This window comes from Triticum aestivum, chromosome 6B, assembly GCF_018294505.1.
Source record: "Triticum aestivum cultivar Chinese Spring chromosome 6B, IWGSC CS RefSeq v2.1, whole genome shotgun sequence".
Classification (NCBI taxonomy): domain Eukaryota; kingdom Viridiplantae; phylum Streptophyta; class Magnoliopsida; order Poales; family Poaceae; genus Triticum; species Triticum aestivum.
The window spans coordinates 344,745,920-344,766,705 of NC_057810.1; the positions used below are offsets into that span (position 1 = coordinate 344,745,920).

At 44.6% G+C, this 20,786-nt stretch overlaps 1 protein-coding gene across 1 annotated transcript in view; it reads left to right on the forward strand.

Annotated features, from left to right (window-relative positions):
- Positions 1 to 20,135, forward strand: part of LOC123139208 (ubiquitin carboxyl-terminal hydrolase 4) — a 27,717-nt gene extending 7,582 nt beyond the window's left edge. The window contains exons 2-7 of the mRNA XM_044559008.1: positions 551 to 667; positions 2,061 to 2,159; positions 16,027 to 16,212; positions 16,288 to 16,469; positions 16,999 to 17,220; positions 19,961 to 20,135. Coding sequence (XP_044414943.1) covers positions 551 to 667; positions 2,061 to 2,159; positions 16,027 to 16,212; positions 16,288 to 16,469; positions 16,999 to 17,220; positions 19,961 to 20,135 — 981 coding nt within the window. The remainder of the gene's footprint in view (positions 1 to 550; positions 668 to 2,060; positions 2,160 to 16,026; positions 16,213 to 16,287; positions 16,470 to 16,998; positions 17,221 to 19,960) is intronic.
- Positions 20,136 to 20,786: the final 651 nt, after the last annotated feature.

Here is a 20,786-nt window from a genome sequence, read left to right on the forward strand (position 1 = left end):
CCTTAGTCCTCTTATCCATGTTCAAGAGTGCATGATGAATGACTAGTCTAATGGATCCTGTGAAACAAATCAGACAACATATCTGTTTGGCATTACTGATTGTGGATTATTGATATTCTCAAATCCATTAAAATGAAGAAAATGAGTCCGGCAATAGCACTGGTTCTGTTTAATGTTTCGTCGCAGTTAACAGGGAAGGGGGTTGTTTCCATATAATTGAAGGGAAGTGTTATTCCTGACACGAAGCAACGGTTAACATCCCTGTGTTGCCTATTTGTTAGCATAGATGTATTATTGTGGGCCTTTTGCCTAGTACTGTTGATGGCATTCACTGTTTTCTGATCAGGACCATCTTCTACAAATGAAAAATATTATCCGTTTTCAATTATTTGTTATCCATGTTCAGTTTTGGTTCCTGTTGTCATTTGCTATTTTAATAAATTATTGGTTCTTTACCCAGACCATCCTTTCATGCTTGCTACAAGTACTGTGCAGTTACTGGTGTGTCATGTACTGTATTAAATATGTCCAAATTATACTTTTATTTCAGGCACTTTATTATTGTATTCCATTTCGGGAGCAGTTGCTGGAATATTATACAAATTACAGGAATCCAGGAGATGCTGAGGAAAATTTGTTGACCTGCTTGGCAGATCTTTTTGCGCAGGTGAAAATACAAATACTGTTATTAGCTGATATACTGCTACATTTGATAGGTTGTTGCTCTAAAAAATCAATCAAGGTACCCACTCTATCACTAACTAGTCAGTGCACACATGGATTCCATGTCATCATAAAATTTAAAGATGATAATCTTGAAGATTATTGGTTTTACTTCAAATATATGCTTACCAATAGATTGATTTTTTTCTCATACACGGATCAAATCACTGTGTCGTCAAGTCATGAAGGGAATGGGAGTCATTTTTTTAGTTTTTTTTGGTGATTCTTAGTGGAGATTATGGTAAGTAATTAGAATTCTGATAGAAATTAATGGATAGAAGAACCAACTTAATGACTGAGCTATTTGATTCCATTAATCAGAGGGTTATAAACTGTGGTTTGACAGAAAGTAGGGCAGAGGTAGCAAAAAATGAAGAATCCATTTATTCTTTTTGTATCTGTGGTGTAAAGATAGCAGGTCCTCCAACAAATCAAGTAATCAATCATTCGTAGTTTTGACCATCAGTATGTCGAAACTAAAAATAATCTAGATGTTCACATGAACTGGGATCCACAAAATTTTGAAATATACTTTGATAATCTATATTTCTTGGTGATTGATAAGTTACGATGATTTTGTTCAAAAGAATAAAGTGGTAGCAGCAATTCATTCTAGATTTTTTTTTCTTCCAAAAAATCAATTATGACATGTTATAACAAGTGAGAGAAGCAGGCAGCAGTTAAAGTGATACTTTTGAGACCGTGTCAGTATCTAAAACGTCCTATATTGAGTGATGGAGGAAGTACTAAGAGCACTAATAAGTATTTCCTCTGTCCCATAATATAAGAGTGTTTTTGACACCACTAGTGACAAAAAAGCTCTTATATTATGGGACGGAGGGAGTAATAAAATTACATTGTTTCTTGACAATCCGGACTGAAATTTTTCCTCACTATATGGTAGTTTTTTGTGTGCTCGCGCATGTATGTGTTTGCTTTGCGGAAGAGTACTTGAACCTGAGAAAACAATATTATAGAATATAAATGGTGGTTTCTCCTTACTTACACTTTCAGGGCAGTGATTGGACACATTATAGTCGTAGATACTAGATAGTACCATAGTTAATTTGGTTTAGCTCAACTGTCAGTTTTCATGGTGCTTGCTGAAAATTTTAATAATTGTTTCGTCTAACTGTCTTAACTCGTAAAAATATGACTTCTTAGATTAACTCCCCTGCAACCAAGGCAAGACAGCAGACATGTTATTAGTTTCTAGTAGCTAACGACTCTCCATATTTATGCTTTCATGAGCACGATGTTATTTGGTTTGCACATGGTACCTGAAACTTCTGCACATTTTTGTTCGTCTAGTAACAACGGTTACTCATAACTTGCAGATAAGCCTATCGAAGAAAAAGACTGGTGTTATTTCTCCAAAACGTTTTGTCCATAGAGTGAGGAAACAGAATGAATCGTTTTGTAGTTCTATGCACCAGGTAACTTGCAGATAGCTTACAAAGCTTATTAATGCTCAGGTATTTATTTGGTAACTAGATTAGCTGTGCGCTACCCGTCATTCACCAGGCAAACCAGTACGTAGACCGTGGAATACATTTTTGTATACAAAGGAGATGAAAACCAAAGCTTGACTAATGTATGCATATATAAACACTGACTAAGCAATTATCTTTTCACGAATATGCAAAGCTTGCGTATCTTTTCATTGATAGAAGGAATTAGAATGAATACGATAATAGAAGGAATTAGAATGAGTACAGATAAGGGTACAACACATGGCACGAATGCAAGGAGGCGTGAGCATGGCGCCCGGAGTAGAGGACAAGGGATGCTCGGCCCGAACAGAGGAAACTACACAGCTGGACTCACTAAGCCCCGAACAAGAGAGGCAGGCCGAACTAGCAAGACGTCCAACATCACCAAAAACCAACTCAGGGGACACTGTTAGCGAGCAAGATAGCGTTTTCAAGAAGAAGAACGACGCCACGCCGCTGCCGCCATCAGGTTGATAGAGGCGGAGGTGTCCCGTCTTTCGATGAGATGATGGATTTCGCTTTGGTGGAAGTCGACTTTGACGATCCGACTACGAACGTGCGAGGACGTCGCGCCTTAGCAATCGCTAAACCAACTCCGAGAGGTTATTGACCACGCCGGAACACGATCAACCTGACCACGAGGGTCTGTTTTCTGCGAGCAAACGAAGAACAAGCAAGAAACTGAGATTGCAATCTGGATATTGCGAATATTAGATGAAAGCTTTATTGATCAAGGTGGGGTTCTGTGACGCCTTTGTCTGGTCGTTGAACACAAACGAAGTACGCGAAGTTGCAGCTATGGCGAACTTTTAATCTAAACAAAACCCAAAGTCTAAACGATGCCCTAAGGGCTGTATATATGGAGGAAGAGGGGGGGAATTTCGTGGCCCTTGGTGGAGGGGTCCGAAATCAACCCTATCTCTTGTTTCCCCACACATACGGACTCTAAAAATAGCCTATACTTATGTATTTCGAAATTACATGGGCCTGGCCCAATAATAAGGTGACGCAGCACCTAAAATAGCCTCAGGACGAAATTTGTGAAGTGGCATCTTGTATATTTCGTCCAAGGCTTCATGCACCCATTATGGTGGCTTCAAAGTCCTGAAATCTTCACTTGTAACTCCGTTCTTGTTCCCCTTGCGCATGCCATCATCTCCATGCTTGTTCTTGCTCCAATGTTCATCCTTCTCCAAGCTAGGCCCTTCATTTGTAAGCAAAACAAATGTATCCAATTTAGGCAGCATCATATTCTCATGAACATTAGAATCATTACCAAGAAACGAAAGTACCTGGTAATTTAGTTGGCGTGCACGAGCTCTAGTAATTGGTCCAGTATGTATAGCAGCAGGGGCTATGGGTGTAACAATTGTATTGATGTCCTCATCACAGGTCCATAGAACCGGACATAGGTTTCCCGTGAGCTCGAAAAGGGGCGTAGATGAAAGCCGTGGCAGCGCCTCCAAGAAGGAAAATGACACCCGCGAGCGCCGCCGCTGCCAGTATCGGCGAGCCGAGCAGAGATTTCTCCTCGGCCTGATTCTGAGCAATCCCATAGCCTCCGGATCCAGAATATGAGATGAGGAAGCTGCTGTAGGCCGGAGCCGCCATGTCTGGAGGCGGGTTGGCTGGCCGCCGGAAGGTGGCACCTGGCACCACCAAACACGACAAGGGATCTGGCACCAAGCGAGGCGTGGAGGTGTACAGGGTCGGTGGTGCGGCGAGGTTGAGAGAATCGGCGCAGGGGAAGCGACGACGACCAGCGACGCCGGCAAAGCTAGGACTGCAGAGTGTAGATCCAAGTTGCATAGCCATCAGGACGTTGACGAGCTGTGTGAGCTGGAAGGAGCACGGCTACCGAATCGCCGGGGCTAGAGCTGCACCGGCAGAGGACACCGACAAGCCACGAACACTGGAGAATGCAGGTCTAGAGGTTGCCAGGTGATGAGGACATCAATACCATTGTTACACCCACAGCCCCACTGCTACATATACGGGACCAATTACTAGAGCTCGCGCACGCCAATTAAATTATCAGGTACTTTCGTTTTTTGGTAATGATTCTAATGTTCATGAGAATATGATGCTGCCTAAATTGGATACATTTGTTTTGCTTACAAATGAAGGGCCTAGCTTGGAGAAGGATGAACATTGGAGCAAGAACAAGCATGGAGATGATGCCATGCGCAAGGGGAACAAGAACGGAGTTACAAGTGATGATTTCAGGACATTGAAGCCACCATAATGGGTGCATGAAGCCATGGACGAAATATACAAGATGCCACTTCATAAATTTCGTCCCGAGGCTATTATAGGTGCTGCGTCATCTTTTTATTGGGCCAGGCCCATGTAATTTCGAAATACATAAGTATAGGCTATTTTTAGAGTCCGTATGTGTGGGGAAACAAGAGATAGGGTTGATTTCGGACCCTTCCACCAAGGGCCACGAAATTCCACCTCTCTTCCTCCATATATACATCCCTTAGGGCACCGTTTAGACTTTGGGTTTTGTTTAGATTAAAAGTTCGCCATAGCTGCAACTTCGCGTACTTCGTTTGTGTTCAACGACCAGACAAAGGCGTCACAGAACCCCACCTTGATCAATAAAGCTTTCATCTTATATTCGCAATATCCAGATTGCAATCTTAGTTTCTTGCTTGTTCTTCGTTTGCTCGTAGGAAACAGACCCTCGTGGTCAGGTTGATCGTGCTCCGGCGTGGTCAATAACCTCTCGGAGTTGGTTTAGCGATTGCTAAGGCGCAACGTTCTCGCACGTTCGTAGTCGGATCGTCAAAGTCGACTTCCACTAAAGCGAAATCCACCATCTCATCGAAAGACGGGACACCTTAGCCTCTATCAAGAGGTATCAGATTTCCAGGTTGCTCGGTGAGATTTTATAGTTTTTCGTAGTTTAGATCGAGTCTGTTCTTCATACCCATAGTCCACGAAAAAGCCAAAAAAAATTTAGGGTTAGTTCATCCCATCCGAACCAATCTGAGCCTTGCATAATCTTTTCTGTATTTGCTTTGTTGAATTTGCGGTTGCATCGTCGTGTCCAGTTGCTGGTCTTAGCGTCTAGTCTTTTAGAGTTTCGAGTTCTGTTCACAGGTTGTCACGTCGCCGCTGGCATATATCACCACCGCATCATCATCGTCGCTGTTGCCATATACCACCACCACATATTCACCGCCAATCCGAATCCATATACGCCACCACATATCCGCCGCCATCACACCAATCCGAGTTCACCTGCAACATATATCCGCCACCTGTCCGTGTTCCACCAGATTTATCTCCGCCACCAGTCCGAGTTCCACCAGATTCATCTCCGCCACCAGTCCTAGTCCGAGTCCAGTAATTATTGCATTGTTCTCGATTTCCAGATCACGCGATACTCCGAGTCGTGACAGAGAAGGACTCCCCAACTTCCGAGCCATCCGCAGAAGAAAAATAGTTCCAATTTCAAAAAAAAAAACTAAGTCTGGAAAATTCTGGCTAGGCAGTTTTTAGACCATTTGTAGACTTTTTCGAAAAAAAGTTTGTTGCGGAGCAAAAAAAAAGAGAAAAAAAAGTGCAAAAAGAAAGAGAAAAAAAATTCAGAGTGTGCTCCTCCCTTGTTTATGTGCCGCGCCGTGATTTTGTTGGTGTTCTAGGCTCGCGTCTCTAGCACAGTCTAGCCTAGGACCAGCACAGTACCGTCGTTGAGCGTTTATTCAACTTTGCATCTCTGAATTGATTATTGCTGACCCTTTTTGCTACCATATTATAAGCCTTCCCAGCTCCACATACATCTACGTCGTGCGTTTGACTCTCCCTGGTAATCGCTCTATCCAAGCTTTGAGAGTTTTGACTACAACGGTTGCCGATCACCGCCTGTTGCTGGGTAAGAACTGGTAAGAATTTGAGTTTTGCTTGACGGATTTGTGACACCCACCACCACCACTTGTTCGTAGTCTGTAGGGTCATATTCTTGTGTGTTTCTATTGCTGCTAACTATGCCAGGATCACAAGCCGACGAGATTGACTGGGAGAATTTATCGAACAAGGAGCTTCATGATAAGTTTCAGCAAATGATGACTGAACAGGTGCAAGATGTGCTGAACAATTTTGAAGAGGCCATGGAGAAGATCACTGGCCTTGAGAAGACGTTCGAAACAAATCTCGATAACAAGTTTAATGAATTGCTCGCGCGTCTTCCACCACCACCACCCGCTGCACCTAACGCACCTCTCCACCAACAACAACAACAACGATTACCTCCACGTCGCGAAACAGACCTCCGCCGAGCAAGCCGTGTTCCTCTTGCGTTTGGCCAAACTGTTGGTGCTGCTGTTGATACTTCTATGGCTCCTGCTGCTGATGCGGAGGAGGATGATTATGTGGGAGATTATGAGGATGAGGTTGATCAAAATCAGCACTACGTGCAGCCACCTATACCACCACTAGCAGGTCGACCTTAGGTATATATTTGTAATGGTAGGCCTGCACCACCACCTCAGGTACGAGATGATGTCCATATTCCTAAACTGAAATTGAATATTCCATCATTTGAGGGTAGATATGTTCCTGATATATATCTTACTTGGGAGTTAGAAACTGAACAACGATTTACATGTTTACAATATCCTGAGGAGAGACGAGTTGCTGCTGCTGTTTGTGCTTTCACTAGTTTTGCATGTGTATGGTGGTCTGAACATTGTAGATTATATCCTATTCCAACTACTTGGGCTGCTTTAAAAACTGCTATGCATACGCGTTGGGTTCCACCATATTATCAACGTGAATTGCTTCAAAAATTGCAGCGTTTAAGACAAGGGAAAAATTATGTAGAAGAATATTATCAGGAATTACAAACTGGCATGATTAGATGTGGTATTGTTGAGGAGAATGAAGCTATGTTTGCACGTTTTCTGGGTGGATTAAATAGAGAGATTCAGACCATTCTAGACTATAAGGAGTATACTAATATCACTCGTTTATTCCATCTTGCTTGTAAAGCTGAACGTGAAGTGCAGGATCGACAAGCATTGGGGCGAACTAACTTTTCTGCAGGCCGACCTTCATCATGGACACCACGTGCATCTTCTACTTCAACTGCACCAGCACCTCCATTCGGTGCCACCTCCAGCCGTGATACAAGAAAACAGGCACAACCGCCATTATCTGCCAAGAGCGCACCTGCGGGGCCTGCACAACGTTCTTCTTCTTCCATGGCATCAACAGGGCACATAAGTGATATTATTTGTCGTCGTTGTAAGGGAGGAGGTCATTATGCGAGAGAATGCAAATCTCCGCGTGTGATGATTGCTACCGCGGATGGTGGATATGAGTCTGCTAGTGACTATGATGAGGAGACTTTGGCTCTTATTACACGTGAAGAACATGGTGGAGATGATTTTGATCATGAGACGCAATACATGGCTCCTGAAGACGCTGACAGGTATGAATGTTTAGTTGTTCAACGTGTTTTGAGTGTGCAGATCACACAAGCTGAGCAAAATCAGAGGCACAATTTGTTCCATACCAAGGGAGTTGTGAAGGAACGTTCTGTGCGCGTCATCATAGACGGAGGGAGCTGCAACAATTTGGCTAGCATGGAGATGGTGGAGAAGCTATCTCTCACCACAAGACCACATCCACATCCTTACTACATCCAATGGTTCAACAACAGCGGCAAGGTTAAGGTAACACGTACTGTTCGTGTGCATTTTAGTATATCTACATATGTTGATTATGTTGATTGTGATGTGGTACCTATGCAAGCATGTTCCTTATTACTTGGTCGACCATGGCAATTTAATAAAAATTCTGTACACCATGGTAGAAACAATTAGTATACTCTTGTTCATAAGGATAAAAATATTACTTTGCTTCCTATGACTCCTGATTCCATTTTGAAAGATGATATTAATAGAGATAATGAAGCAAAACAGGAGACGAATAAGAGTGAAAATTAGATTGTGGCAAGAGAATTTGAGCAACAAATGAAGCCTAATAATAAACCATCTAGTGTTGCTTCTGAAATTAAATTGAAAAGTGCATGTTTATTTGCCACCAAATCTGATATTGATGAGCTAGATTTCAGCAAATCTCTTTGCTATGCTTTTGTGTGCAAAGAGGCATTATTTTCATTCGAGGACGTGCCTTCCTCTTTGCCTCCTGCTGTCACTAACATTTTGCAGGAGTTCGCTGACGTCTTTCCACAAGACGTGCCACCGGGATTACCGCCTATTCGAGGGATTGAGCATCAGATTGACTTAATTCCCGGTGCTTCACTGCCAAACCGTGCACCATACCGTACCAATCCAAAGGAGACGAAGGAGATTATGCGTCAAGTACAAGAGCTTCTCGACAAAGGTTATATACGCGAATCCCTTAGTCCTTGTGCTGTTCCTATTATTCTAGTGCCGAAAAAGGATGGTACATCACGTATGTGTGTTGATTGTAGAGGTATTAATAATATTACTATTCGTTATCGTCATCCTATTCCTAGGCTAGATGATATGCTTGATGAATTGAGTGGCTCTACAATATTCTCCAAAGTTGATTTGCGTAGTGGATACCATCAAATTCGTATGAAATTGGGAGATGAATGGAAAACAGCATTCAAAACTAAGTTTGGATTATATGAGTGGTTAGTCATGCCTTTTGGGTTAACTAATGCACCTAGTACTTTCATGAGATTAATGAACGAAGTTTTACGTGCTTTCATTGGACGATTTGTGGTAGTTTACTTTGATGACATATTGATTTATAGCAGATCTTTGGAAGAACATTTAGAACATTTACGTGCTGTTTTTATTGCTCTACGTGATGCACGTTTGTTTGGTAACCTTGGGAAGTGCACCTTTTGCACCGACCGAGTATCTTTTCTTGGCTATGTTGTTACTTCACAGGGTTATTGAAGTTGATAAAGCCAAGATTGAAGCTATTGAGAGTTGGCCGCAACCCAAAACGGTCACACAAGTGAGGAGTTTTCTTGGTCTCGCTGGGTTCTATAGGCGTTTTGTGAGAGATTTCAGCACCATTGTTGCACCTCTCAATGAGCTTACAAAGAAAGATGTGCCTTTTCTTTGGGGTACCGCACAGGAAGAAGCCTTCTCGGTATTGAAAGATAAGTTGACACATGCTCCTTTACTCCAACTTCCTGATTTTAATAAGACTTTTGAGCTTGAATGTGATGCTAGTGGAATTGGATTAGGCGGTGTGTTATTACAAGATGGCAAACCTGTTGCATACTTTTCTGAAAAATTGAGTGGGCCTAGTCTGAATTATTCTACTTATGATAAAGAATTATATGCTCTTGTTCGGACTTTAGAAACATGGCAACATTATTTATGGCCCAAAGAATTTGTTATACATTCTGATCATGAATCTTTGAAACATATTAAAAGTCAAACTAAACTGAATCATAGACATGCTAAATGGGTTGAATTCATTGAGACTTTTCCTTATGTCATTAAACACAAGAAGGGAAAAGAAAATGTTATTGCTGATGCATTGTCTCGCCGCTATACTATGCTTTCACAACTTGACTTCAAAATATTTGGTTTGGAGACCATCAAAGATCAATATGTGCATGATGCTGATTTTAAAGATGTAATGCAGAATTGTAAAGAAGGAAGAATGTGGAATAAGTTCGTCGTTAATGATGGATTTGTGTTTCGTGCTAACAAGCTATGCATTCCAGCTAGCTCCGTTCGTCTTTTGTTGTTGCAGGAGGCGCATGGAGGAGGATTAATTGGACACTTTGGCGTGAAGAAGACGGAGGACGTACTTGCTACACATTTCTTTTGGCCAAAGATGAGACGGGATATTGAGCGTTTTATTGCTCGATGCACTACATGTCAAAAAGCTAAGTCACGACTCAATCCTCATGGTTTATATATGCATTTGCCTGTACCTAGTGTTCCTTGGGAGGATATATCTATGGACTTTGTTTTAGGTTTACCTCGAACAAAGAAGGGGAGGGATGGCATATTTGTTGTCGTGGATAGATTCTCGAAAATGGCACACTTTATACCATGTCATAAAAGCGATGATGCTGTTAATGTTGCTGATTTGGTCTTTCGTGAAATTATTCGCTTGCATGGTGTGCCAAATACTATTGTTTCAGATCGTGATACTAAATTTCTTAGCCATTTTTGGAGATGTTTATGGGCTAAGTTGGGGACTAAACTGCTTTTTAGTACTACTTGTCACCCCCAAACTGATGGACAAACTGAAGTAGTCAATAGAACGTTGTCTACTATGCTTAGGGCTGTTTTGAAGAATAATAAGAAAATGTGGGAGGAATGCTTGCCTCATATTGAATTTGCTTATAATCGTTCATTGCATTCTACTACTAAGATGTGCCCTTTTGAAGTTGTGTATGGTTTCCTACCTCGTGCACCTATTGATTTGTTGCCTCTTCCATCTTCGGAGAAGGTTAATTTTGATGCTAAACAACGTGCTGAATTGATTTTAAAAATGCATGAGTTAACTAAGGAAAACATTGAGCGTATGAATGCTAAATATAAACTTGCTGGAGATAAGGGTAGAAAACATGTTGTGTTTGCACCTGGAGATCTTGTTTGGTTACATTTGCGTAAGGATAGATTTCTTGATTTGCGCAAATCAAAGTTAATGCCATGTGCTGATGGTCCCTTTAAGGTGTTAGAGAAAATAAATGATAATGCATATAAACTTGAGCTGCCTGCAGATTTTGGGGTTAGTCCCACTTTTAACATTGCAGATTTGAAGCCTTATTTGGGTGAGGAAGATGAACTTCCGTCGAGGACGACTTCATTTCAAGAAGGGGAGGATGATGAGGACATCAATACAATTGTTACACCCACAACCCCTGCTGCTATACATACTGGACCAATTACTAGAGCTCGTGCACGCCAACTAAATTACCAGGTACTTTCGTTTCTTGGTAATGATTTTAATGTTCATGAGAATATGATGCTGCCTAAATTGGATACATTTGTTTTGCTTACAAATGAAGGGCCTAGCTTGGAGAAGGATGAACATTGGAGCAAGAACAAGCATGAAGATGATGGCATGCGCAAGGGGAACAAGAACGGAGTTACAAGTGATGATTTCAGGACTTTGAAGCCACCATAATGGGTGCATGAAGCCTTGGACGAAATATACAAGATGCCACTTCATAAATTTCGTCCCGAGGCTATTTTAGGTGCTGCGTCACCTTATTATTGGGCCAGGCCCATGTAATTTCGAAATACATAAGTATAGGCTATTTTTAGAGTCCGTATGTGTGGGGAAACAAGAGATAGGGTTGATTTCGGACCCCTCCACCAAGGGCCACGAAATTCCCCCCCTCTTCCTCCATATATACAGCCCTTAGGGCATCGTTTAGACTTTGGGTTTTGTTTAGATTAAAAGTTCGCCATAGCTGCAACTTCACGTACTTCGTTTGTGTTCAACGACCAGACAAAGGCGTCACAGAACCCCACCTTGATCAATAAAGCTTTCATCTTATATTCGCAATATCCAGATTGCAATCTTAGTTTCTTGCTTGTTCTTCGTTTGCTCGCAGGAAACAGACCCTCGTGGTCAGGTTGATCGTGCTCCGGCGTGGTCAATAACCTCTCGGAGTTGGTTTAGCGATTGCTAAGGCGCGACGTCCTCGCACGTTCGTAGTCGGATCGCCAAAGTCGACTTCCACCAAAGCGAAATCCACCATCTCATCGACAGACGGGACACCTTTGCCTCTATCAGATAGCATATTTGTTGTCGTGGATAGATTCTCGAAAATGGCACACTTTATACCATGTCATAAAAGCGATGATGCTGTTAATGTTGCTGATTTGTTCTTTCGTGAAATTATTCGCTTGCATGGTGTGCCAAATACTATTGTTTCAGATCGTGATACTAAATTTCTTAGCCACTTTTGGAGATGTTTATGGGCTAAGTTGGGGACTAAACTGCTTTTTAGTACTACTTGTCACCCCCAAACTGATGGACAAACTGAAGTAGTCAATAGAACGTTGTCTACTATGCTTAGGGCTGTTTTGAAGAATAATAAGAAAATGTGGGAGGAATGCTTGCCTCATATTGAATTTGCTTATAATCGTTCATTGCATTCTACTACTAAGATGTGCCCTTTTGAAGTTGTGTATGGTTTCCTACCTCGTGCACCTATTGATTTGTTGGCTCTTCCATCTTCGGAGAAGGTTAATTTTGATGCTAAACAACATGCTGAATTGATTTTAAAAATGCATGAGTTAACTAAGGAAAACATTGAGCGTATGAATGCTAAATATAAACTTGCTGGAGATAAGGGTAGAAAACATGTTGTGTTTGCACCTGGAGATCTTGTTTGGTTACATTTGCGTAAGGATAGATTTCCTGATTTGCGCAAATCAAAGCTAATGCCACGTGTTGATGGTCCCTTTAAGGTGTTAGAGAAAATAAATGATAATGCATATAAACTTGAGCTGCCTGCAGATTTTGGGGTTAGTCCCACTTTTAACATTGCAGATTTGAAGCCTTATTTGGGTGAGGAAGATGAGTTTCCGTCGAGGACGACTTCATTTCAAGAAGGGGAGGATGATGAGGACATCAATACCATTGTTACACCCACAGCCCCTACTGCTACATATACGGGACCAATTACTAGAGCTCGCGCACGCTAATTAAATTATCAGGTACTTTCGTTTCTTGATAATGATTCTAATGTTCATGAGAATATGATGCTGCCTAAATTGGATACATTTGTTTTGCTTACAAATGAAGGGCCTAGCTTGGAGAAGGATGAACATTGGAGCAAGAACAAGCATGGAGATGATGTCATGCGCAAGGGGAACAAGAACGGAGTTACAAGTGATGATTTCAGGACATTGAAGCCACCATAATGGGTGCATGAAGCCATGGACGAGATATACAAGATGCCACTTCATAAATTTCGTCCCGAGGCTATTATAGGTGCTGCGTCACCTTTTTATTGGGCTAGGCCCATGTAATTTCGAAATACATAAGTATAGGCTATTTTTAGAGTCCGTATGTGTGGGGAAACAAGAGATAGGGTTGATTTCGGACCCCTCCACCAAGGGCCACGAAATTCCCCCTCTCTTCCTCCATATATACATCCCTTAGGGCACCGTTTAGACTTTGGGTTTTGTTTAGATTAAAAGTTCGCCATAGCTGCAACTTCGCGTACTTCGTTTGTGTTCAACGACCAGTCAAAGGCGTCACAGAACCCCACCTTGATCAATAAAGTTTTCATCTTATATTCGCAATATCCAGATTGCAATCTTAGTTTCTTGCTTGTTCTTCGTTTGCTCGCAGGAAACAGACCCTCGTGGTCAGGTTGATCGTGCTCCGGCGTGGTCAATAACCTCTCGGAGTTGGTTTAGCGATTGCTAAGGCGCGACGGTCTCGCACGTTCGTAGTCGGATCGTCAAAGTCGACTTCCACTAAAGCGAAATCCACCATCTCATCGAAAGACGGGACACCTTAGCCTCTATCAAGGGCCGGAGCAGCGCCAACAAGGGTCCACTGCGAGGCGCCACACGAACACCATGATGTAAGATTTGGTTGAGAAGCGTTCCTACTCTCCCTTGGGAGAGCCGCATGCGTTTATTTATTGATGGCAAAACAGCCTTGCCGTAGCGTACAAGAAGAGGAACCGATTGCTAGGATCTTGTTCTGGTTCGATACAGAGATAGAGATAGATACAGGAGGGAAGAGATAGATGTAGTTTAAGATTACATGTAGTGCACAACTCAAACTCTAACACACGACACAGGCCGGCATGCCGCCAAAGGCACCCGCCGCCGAGGAATTGACCACGTTGCCTCAACAACTGCCACGCCGGAGCCTCCACCGCAGATTGAGGGAGGTGGGCGCCGCCGGAGACGTGGGCCGCCGCACGAGGCAGGCCCGCGACCGACCGCAGCTCCTGGGTCCACATCCCTGCCAGCAGCAAGGCTGGGCTACGTCCACGGGGAGGGAGGGGGGCTGCAGAGGAGACCTTCCAAGGCCACGCCCCGACTGGATCGGCAAGGGGAGGGGCAGCGGAAGGGAGGCACCACGCCGCATGAGATTGGATCTCGGGGAGGATGGGGGCGCAGCACAGGAGGGGGAGGAAGTAGCCCGCCGCCACCATGGCCACGGATCGGGGGGGGGGGCGTTGGAAGGAGACACCAAGCCGGGCGGAGGGGGAGGCGGCGTGCAGCTCGCAAGGCGGACGGGACTGCCCCGCCGCCACCACCTAGGAACGGCGCGGCTTTGCCATCCGGCCCTCCGGCGGCAGCGACACAGGGGTTGAGTGGAGGGAAGACTTCCCGGCGGCAGTAAGGGCTCCCCCCGTGTAGGGGATAGGAGTCAGTGTTCTGATTCGTTCACTGACTAAGCAATCATCATTGAGCAGATGCATAGGAAATTCAGAAATATATCAACAGATGAAATAACACCACAACACCAAATGGCATTCTACCATCAGTTTCCAACAATTCGATTATAAGCAAAATACAAAATTCGAAAAACCAAGGCCAACAAATACAAAGTTTAAATGAATCGTGCCCCGCAGAATTATTTGTTCCCTTTCATTAGGGTGTAACCCATTTGCTTCTCCGCGGAGGCCTTACGTTGACGCCCTTACAAAAACGCCGTGGACCAATGGCGCCACTGCCACGGTAGACAAGGCCAATATGGCCAATATCGCTGCAAATCAAAATAATTCAACCAAGCTACATAATCAACCTACAAAAGCACCTACATATGAAGGAAATACATTTATATATGTATATAGATACTTACAAAAGGTAATGTATATACAGATAACAATAAGAGAATACAATGCAAATCAGACAATTATCAGATCACCTTGTTTATTTGCAACCAAATCATTATGATAGTCAATGTGGCATAATCTGGAAATAATATAACTTGCTCCCTCCGGTCCGAATTAATTGAAGCAACCTCTATACAATGTATATATACTGGGAAGGGTAAGCTATAAGATAAGAGATCATATGGCACCGTCACATTTATAGATTTCACATTAGCATAGGCCAGTGTTATAGTGATGGTACTCCCTCTATTTCAAAATAATTGAAGTTCTAGGATTGTTCTAAGTCAAACTTTTTGACCCAGCCAGCTGCAGCAATCGCAGCACCAAAAGAGAAGCTTTTAGTGCATAAAAAATATAAAAGATTTGCCTGCAAGTCACCAAAACAGCTTGTCTACTTGTGCATGTTGTGAGAAACAACCGAGAGAGAGAGAGAGAGGGAGGGCACAACAAGAATAACACGACGATCAGAGAGTAATCTGGCCAATATAAAAGAGTTGCAATGTAAGTCGAGGAACACGAGCAACATGAAAAGATGAAGTGCTAAGAGTGGCATGACTAGCGATAGGAAGAGAAGTACCATATGCGGCAAGAACATGAATAGAATAATCTATCTAGAACTCTAATGGATGACAGAGCGGAAGAATCGGGAGTCATATGGAAAGATGCTCCCGAATCAACAATCCACGCGGATGTACCTAAGGATTGGCTCGATGTGGCCACTGGAGGATGCGTGGTATGGAGAATCCAGAGAATTTGATTGAAGACCGAAAATGAGATGTAATCGATCGTCAGGAAACACTAAGCTCCAATACAATGTGAGGAAATACGTAACTTGTATTTCCATGAGGTTTTACGCCAATATATATGCACGTACATGTGCGGTAAATATGCAGAAAACCCCTTATACGAATATGCGATGACTATATTACATGGCTAAGTATATATAACTCTTAACATTAGGGACATAGAAGAGTAATTGTTACATAAGTAACTCCTCTTTGCTCTCTGTAGGATGCCCATGAATTTTTGAATTTCTTGTTGAATGAGATTGTCGATATTCTGGAAAAAGAGTTTAGTACCGTGAAGGATTCTCCTGAAAGCACATCCCCTGGAAGGGCGGCAAATGGGGAAGTTTATCATTTAGCCAATGAAGTTCGAAGGGAGCCGCTGGTTACATGGGTCCACAAGAATTTTCAGGTGACTAGTCGCTAAAATGCAAGAATGCGTTTCTTCCAAGAATTTTGTGCTTATAATCACCATTTTCGTTTGCAGGGTATTTTGACCAATGAAACAAAGTGCCTGATGTGTGAGACTGTCACCGCAAAGGATGAGACATTTTTAGATTTGAGCATCGACATTGAACAGAATAGTTCACTAACAAGCTGCCTGAAGAGTTTCTTTTCCACCGAGATTTTAAATGCCGAGGACAAGTTTTTCTGTGACAACTGCTGCAGGTAACAATGTTCTATGTCATTGTTTTTGATCCTTAATGTTCTGTCTCTCAGAGCAACAATAGAGGCTTTACGCATCAAATTGCTAACAAGAGTTTAAATCGTTATGGCGCTACTTATGGAATGGATCAACTTACCAAATTAAATCTTAGCTATATGTAATACGTTCAAAACAACTATTCTTAAAGGGGAGCTTGTAGATCCATTTTCTCAAAAGAAAAAACTTGACGTTGCTGCTGTCTTGCACTCGATTGCAGGCAAGGTTAACTGTCTCAATTTGTTATGTTTTCTGCAAGTTTTTGTTTTTTGTTCCTCGTACATATTGCACAATCGTTTGTAATCTATATATTTAGTTATTAAAATGATTGCCCAGTGCCTCAGATGTCTGTTTGTTCAGTATGTTCTGCTCAATAGGTTGTCAACCTTGGTCCTCCCTAGACAGAAAAAGTGCGTCGAGAACTACCATACGTGAAAAGACCCTTTATGCTGCTTGATTTCCTTTTTAACACTGAAATTGTGGTGCACTGTGCAGTTTGCAAGAAGCACAGAAGAGAATGAAGATAAAAAAGGCGCCGCAAATATTGGTGATCCACTTAAAGCGCTTCAAGTTCATTGAACAGCTGAGTCAGCACAAGAAACTGTCATACCGAGTGGTATACCCCATGGAGCTGAAGCTGAGCAGTGCCTCTCATGATGTGGATTGCGAATACTCACTCTTTGCTGTGGTAGTCCACGTTGGGAACGCCGCCAACCACGGACATTACCGAAAAAGGCTTACGCCCCGCTTTATAAATAAAGCAACCGCCACAGAGCATACATACCACATAGGTCCACACCAACACACACGAGTCTCAAGGAAAAGTACAAAGGTTCTGCTGAGGGCACAGCTCAACAAGCCCAAAAAAGAAGAGAACAACAACAGCACAACGCACCCAACACAAGGTGGCTAATCGGGCTCCGGCGGTGGCGGCGGCGTCGGCGGAGAGAGGCGGATGGCCATCGATCGGAGGTCGGCGATGAAGGCGGAGATGGCGTCACGGTCCGTGGGGCGACTAAGCGGCCGCCAAAGCTGCAAGAAACCCGAGAATTTGTAGAGAGCGTCAGTAGGGCGACGAAGGGGAGCGCGCTGGATCACAAGTTTATTGCGAACGGTCCACAACGTCCAAGCAAGCACCCCAACTTCCAGCCACCTAATGTGGCGAGAGGATACGGGGGACAGTTGGAGTTCAGCAAAAAGGTCCGGGAAGTTGGTGTGGCACCAACTCCCTCCGACCACCTCGCGAAAGCAGCTCCAGAGGAATTGTGCGGAGATGCAGGAGAAGAAGATGTGGTTTGAGTCCTCCGGGACACCACAGAGCGGGCAGATACCGGTGCCTGGGCCATTGCGCTTGCGGACCTCCACACCAGACGGAAGCCTACCACGGATCCATTGCCACATGAAGATGCGAATCTTCAGTGGCACCCGAACGGTCCAGACCATCGATAAGGGGAGGGGTGCGGAGGAAGGGGCGATGGCCGAATAGAGCGACTTGGTGGTGAACAAGCCCGACGGCTCGAGCCGCCACCGGGTACGGTCCGGCCTGTCATCCACCAGTGGTTCGTGCAATGCGACACAGTCAAGCAACTCACGCCAGGCGGCGGATTCCGCCGGCCCAAACGGTCGACGGAAGGCAAGGCGCCCCAGATCAAGAAGGGCCCTATTGACCGATATCATGGGGTCAACGGAAATAGAGAAAAGGACGGGGAAGCGGGCCGCGAAGGGGGAGTCACCAGCCCAACGATCATACCAGAAGAGAGTCGAGAGGCCAGAGCCCACGGAGATGGAGGTCCCAATGCGCAGCACCGGGAGAAGCTGAACAATGGACTGCCAGAACTGGGAGCCGCCCGATCTCTGGCAGAAGGAAAGGGGTTGACCCCGAAGGTATTTAGTCCTGGTAATGTCCAACCAGAGGTCGCCATGGCCCTGGGCGATGCGCCAGAGCCAGCGGGAGAGGAGCGCGATGTTCATCCGCTTGGAGCACATGATGCCCAGGCCACCTTGCTCCCGGGGCTTGCAGATGTCAGGCCAGCTGACCATGTGGTACTTCTGCTTATCATGCTCACCAGCCCAGTAGAAGCGAGACTGGATCTTAGCGATCTCCTTATGTAGGGACTCATGGAGGCTATAGAAGCTCATAAGGAACAGCAGCAGGCTAGAGAGAGAAGAGTTGATAAGAATAGTTCGGGCCGCCTTGGAGAGCCATCTCCCCTGCCAGGGCTCACACCGGGACTGGAGCTTAGAGATAGCGGGCCTCAAGTCCGCTGCAGAAAGGCGTGAGTCGCTAATGGGGGTCCCTAAGTAGGAGGTGGGGAAAGAGCCCAGGCGGCAATTAAGCCGATTGGCGATGGCCAGAGACTCAGCGGGGGAGTATCCCATTACCATGACGTCGCTCTTATCAAAGTTGATCTTGAGACCCGACATCTGTTGGAAGCATAGAAGGAGGAACTTGAGGTTGGCGATGTCCATCTCCGAGCCTTCGACCATGATGATCGTGTCGTCAGCATACTGAAGGATGGAAATTCCGGATCCTCCAGAGAGATGTGGGGTAATCCCACGAATGTGGCCAGCCGCCTTGGCCTTATCAAGAATGGCAGCCAAGGCGTCCACCACCATATTGAAGAGGAACGGGGAGAAGGGGTCGCCCTGGCGAACCCCACAAAGGGTAGGGAAGAAGGGACCAACCTCGCCATTGATGTTAACCGCCGTGCGACCGCAAGAGACCATTTGCATGACTCTAGTGATCCAGCGGTCATCAAAGCCCTTCCGAAGGACTTCTCTGAGGAAGGTCCAGCTGACCGAGTCATGGGCTTTGTGAAAATCGATCTTCAAAAAAACCGCCTTGAGGTGTTTGGACCGGACCTCGTGAAGTACCTCATGGAGGACCAAAACACCATCCAGGATATATCGTCCTCTAATGAAGGCCGACTGGTCAGGATGCGTAATCCGGTCAGCCAGCAGGGTCACCCTATTGGCGTACCCTTTGGCCAAGATCCGGAAGATCACATTAATGACCGTGATCGGCCGGAACTGGCGGATGTCGGACGCCCCAGGGACCTTGGGGATGAGGGAGATGATCCCATAGTTGAGGCGACCTAGGTCGATGGCACCCACAAAGAATTCTTCAAAGATGGCCATGACCTCGGGTTTAATCACGTTCCAGAAGGTCTGGAAGAAAATAACAGGGAGGCCATCAGGACCAGGAGCCGAAGAGGAATTCATCCCCTTGATAGCCTCCCAGACCTCCTGCTCGGAGAAGGGAGCCGTCAGGGCTGCATTCTCCGCCCTGGAGACTAACTGAATACCGGCCCAACAATCGTGGGCGAGGGAAACGCCACTCCGAGGAGCGGCGGAGAAAAGGGACCGATAGAAGCCGTCGACATGAGACCGGATGTCGCGAGGGTCCTGAAGAAGAGTGTCCCCATCCCAAAGAAGGGGGATGGTGTTGCGTCTACGGCGGCCATTATGTAAGCCAGATTAAAAGCGGCGACCACTGGCTGTCATTTGACGATGACAGTGTCGACAAGATTCAGGAGTCAACCCTGCAAACGTTCTATGGTTCTTCTCGCGAATATTCTCGCAACAGCGATCATGGCTACATCTTGTTCTATGAGAGCGTAGCAAAGAGCTAGGAATTTTCTAGGATTAGTGCTAGTGATGAAAATAATATGTACAGTGTCCAGGATGGGAACCTGATACCTTTTGGTTTCAAAATTTCCTCAGTTTATTTACTGCACTGCAATAGAATATAATTCGATAAGTGAAAGTTCGACTAAAATTTTTCTTGTAACAGAGACCAAACGGGTATTCAGATTCGAACAGAACTTGTATGGCGATGAGTAAAATGCACTGGCGGTCACTGAACTTGTGCCGATAGCTCATTGTACATAAGAATACAGTCAGTATGATCACTATACATGATTTTTGATGATTATATGGTCACTGTCTCACCTATAGCTTCGTATTTGATCCAGTTGACCGGTCAAACAGCGGTGCCTCCTCAGCTCTATCTCTGGGTACGTGGGTCCCAACTGTCAGTGGATGACAGAAAAACTAAAATTATGCGCAGGGACCTTCCCGGTGCAACCTATGCACACTAGCCAACTGAGCACATATAACTTTCTTTTAAATATATGAAGAGAGACCACTTATTACATATACGACGCAGGCACACAGCAGGCACGTACACATTAGCACAGAGCACGTACACATTAGCACTGGCGGTCATTGACACACACAACACACGCGCCAGGGACAGAACCTTTCGACCCGTTTCCTGCGGT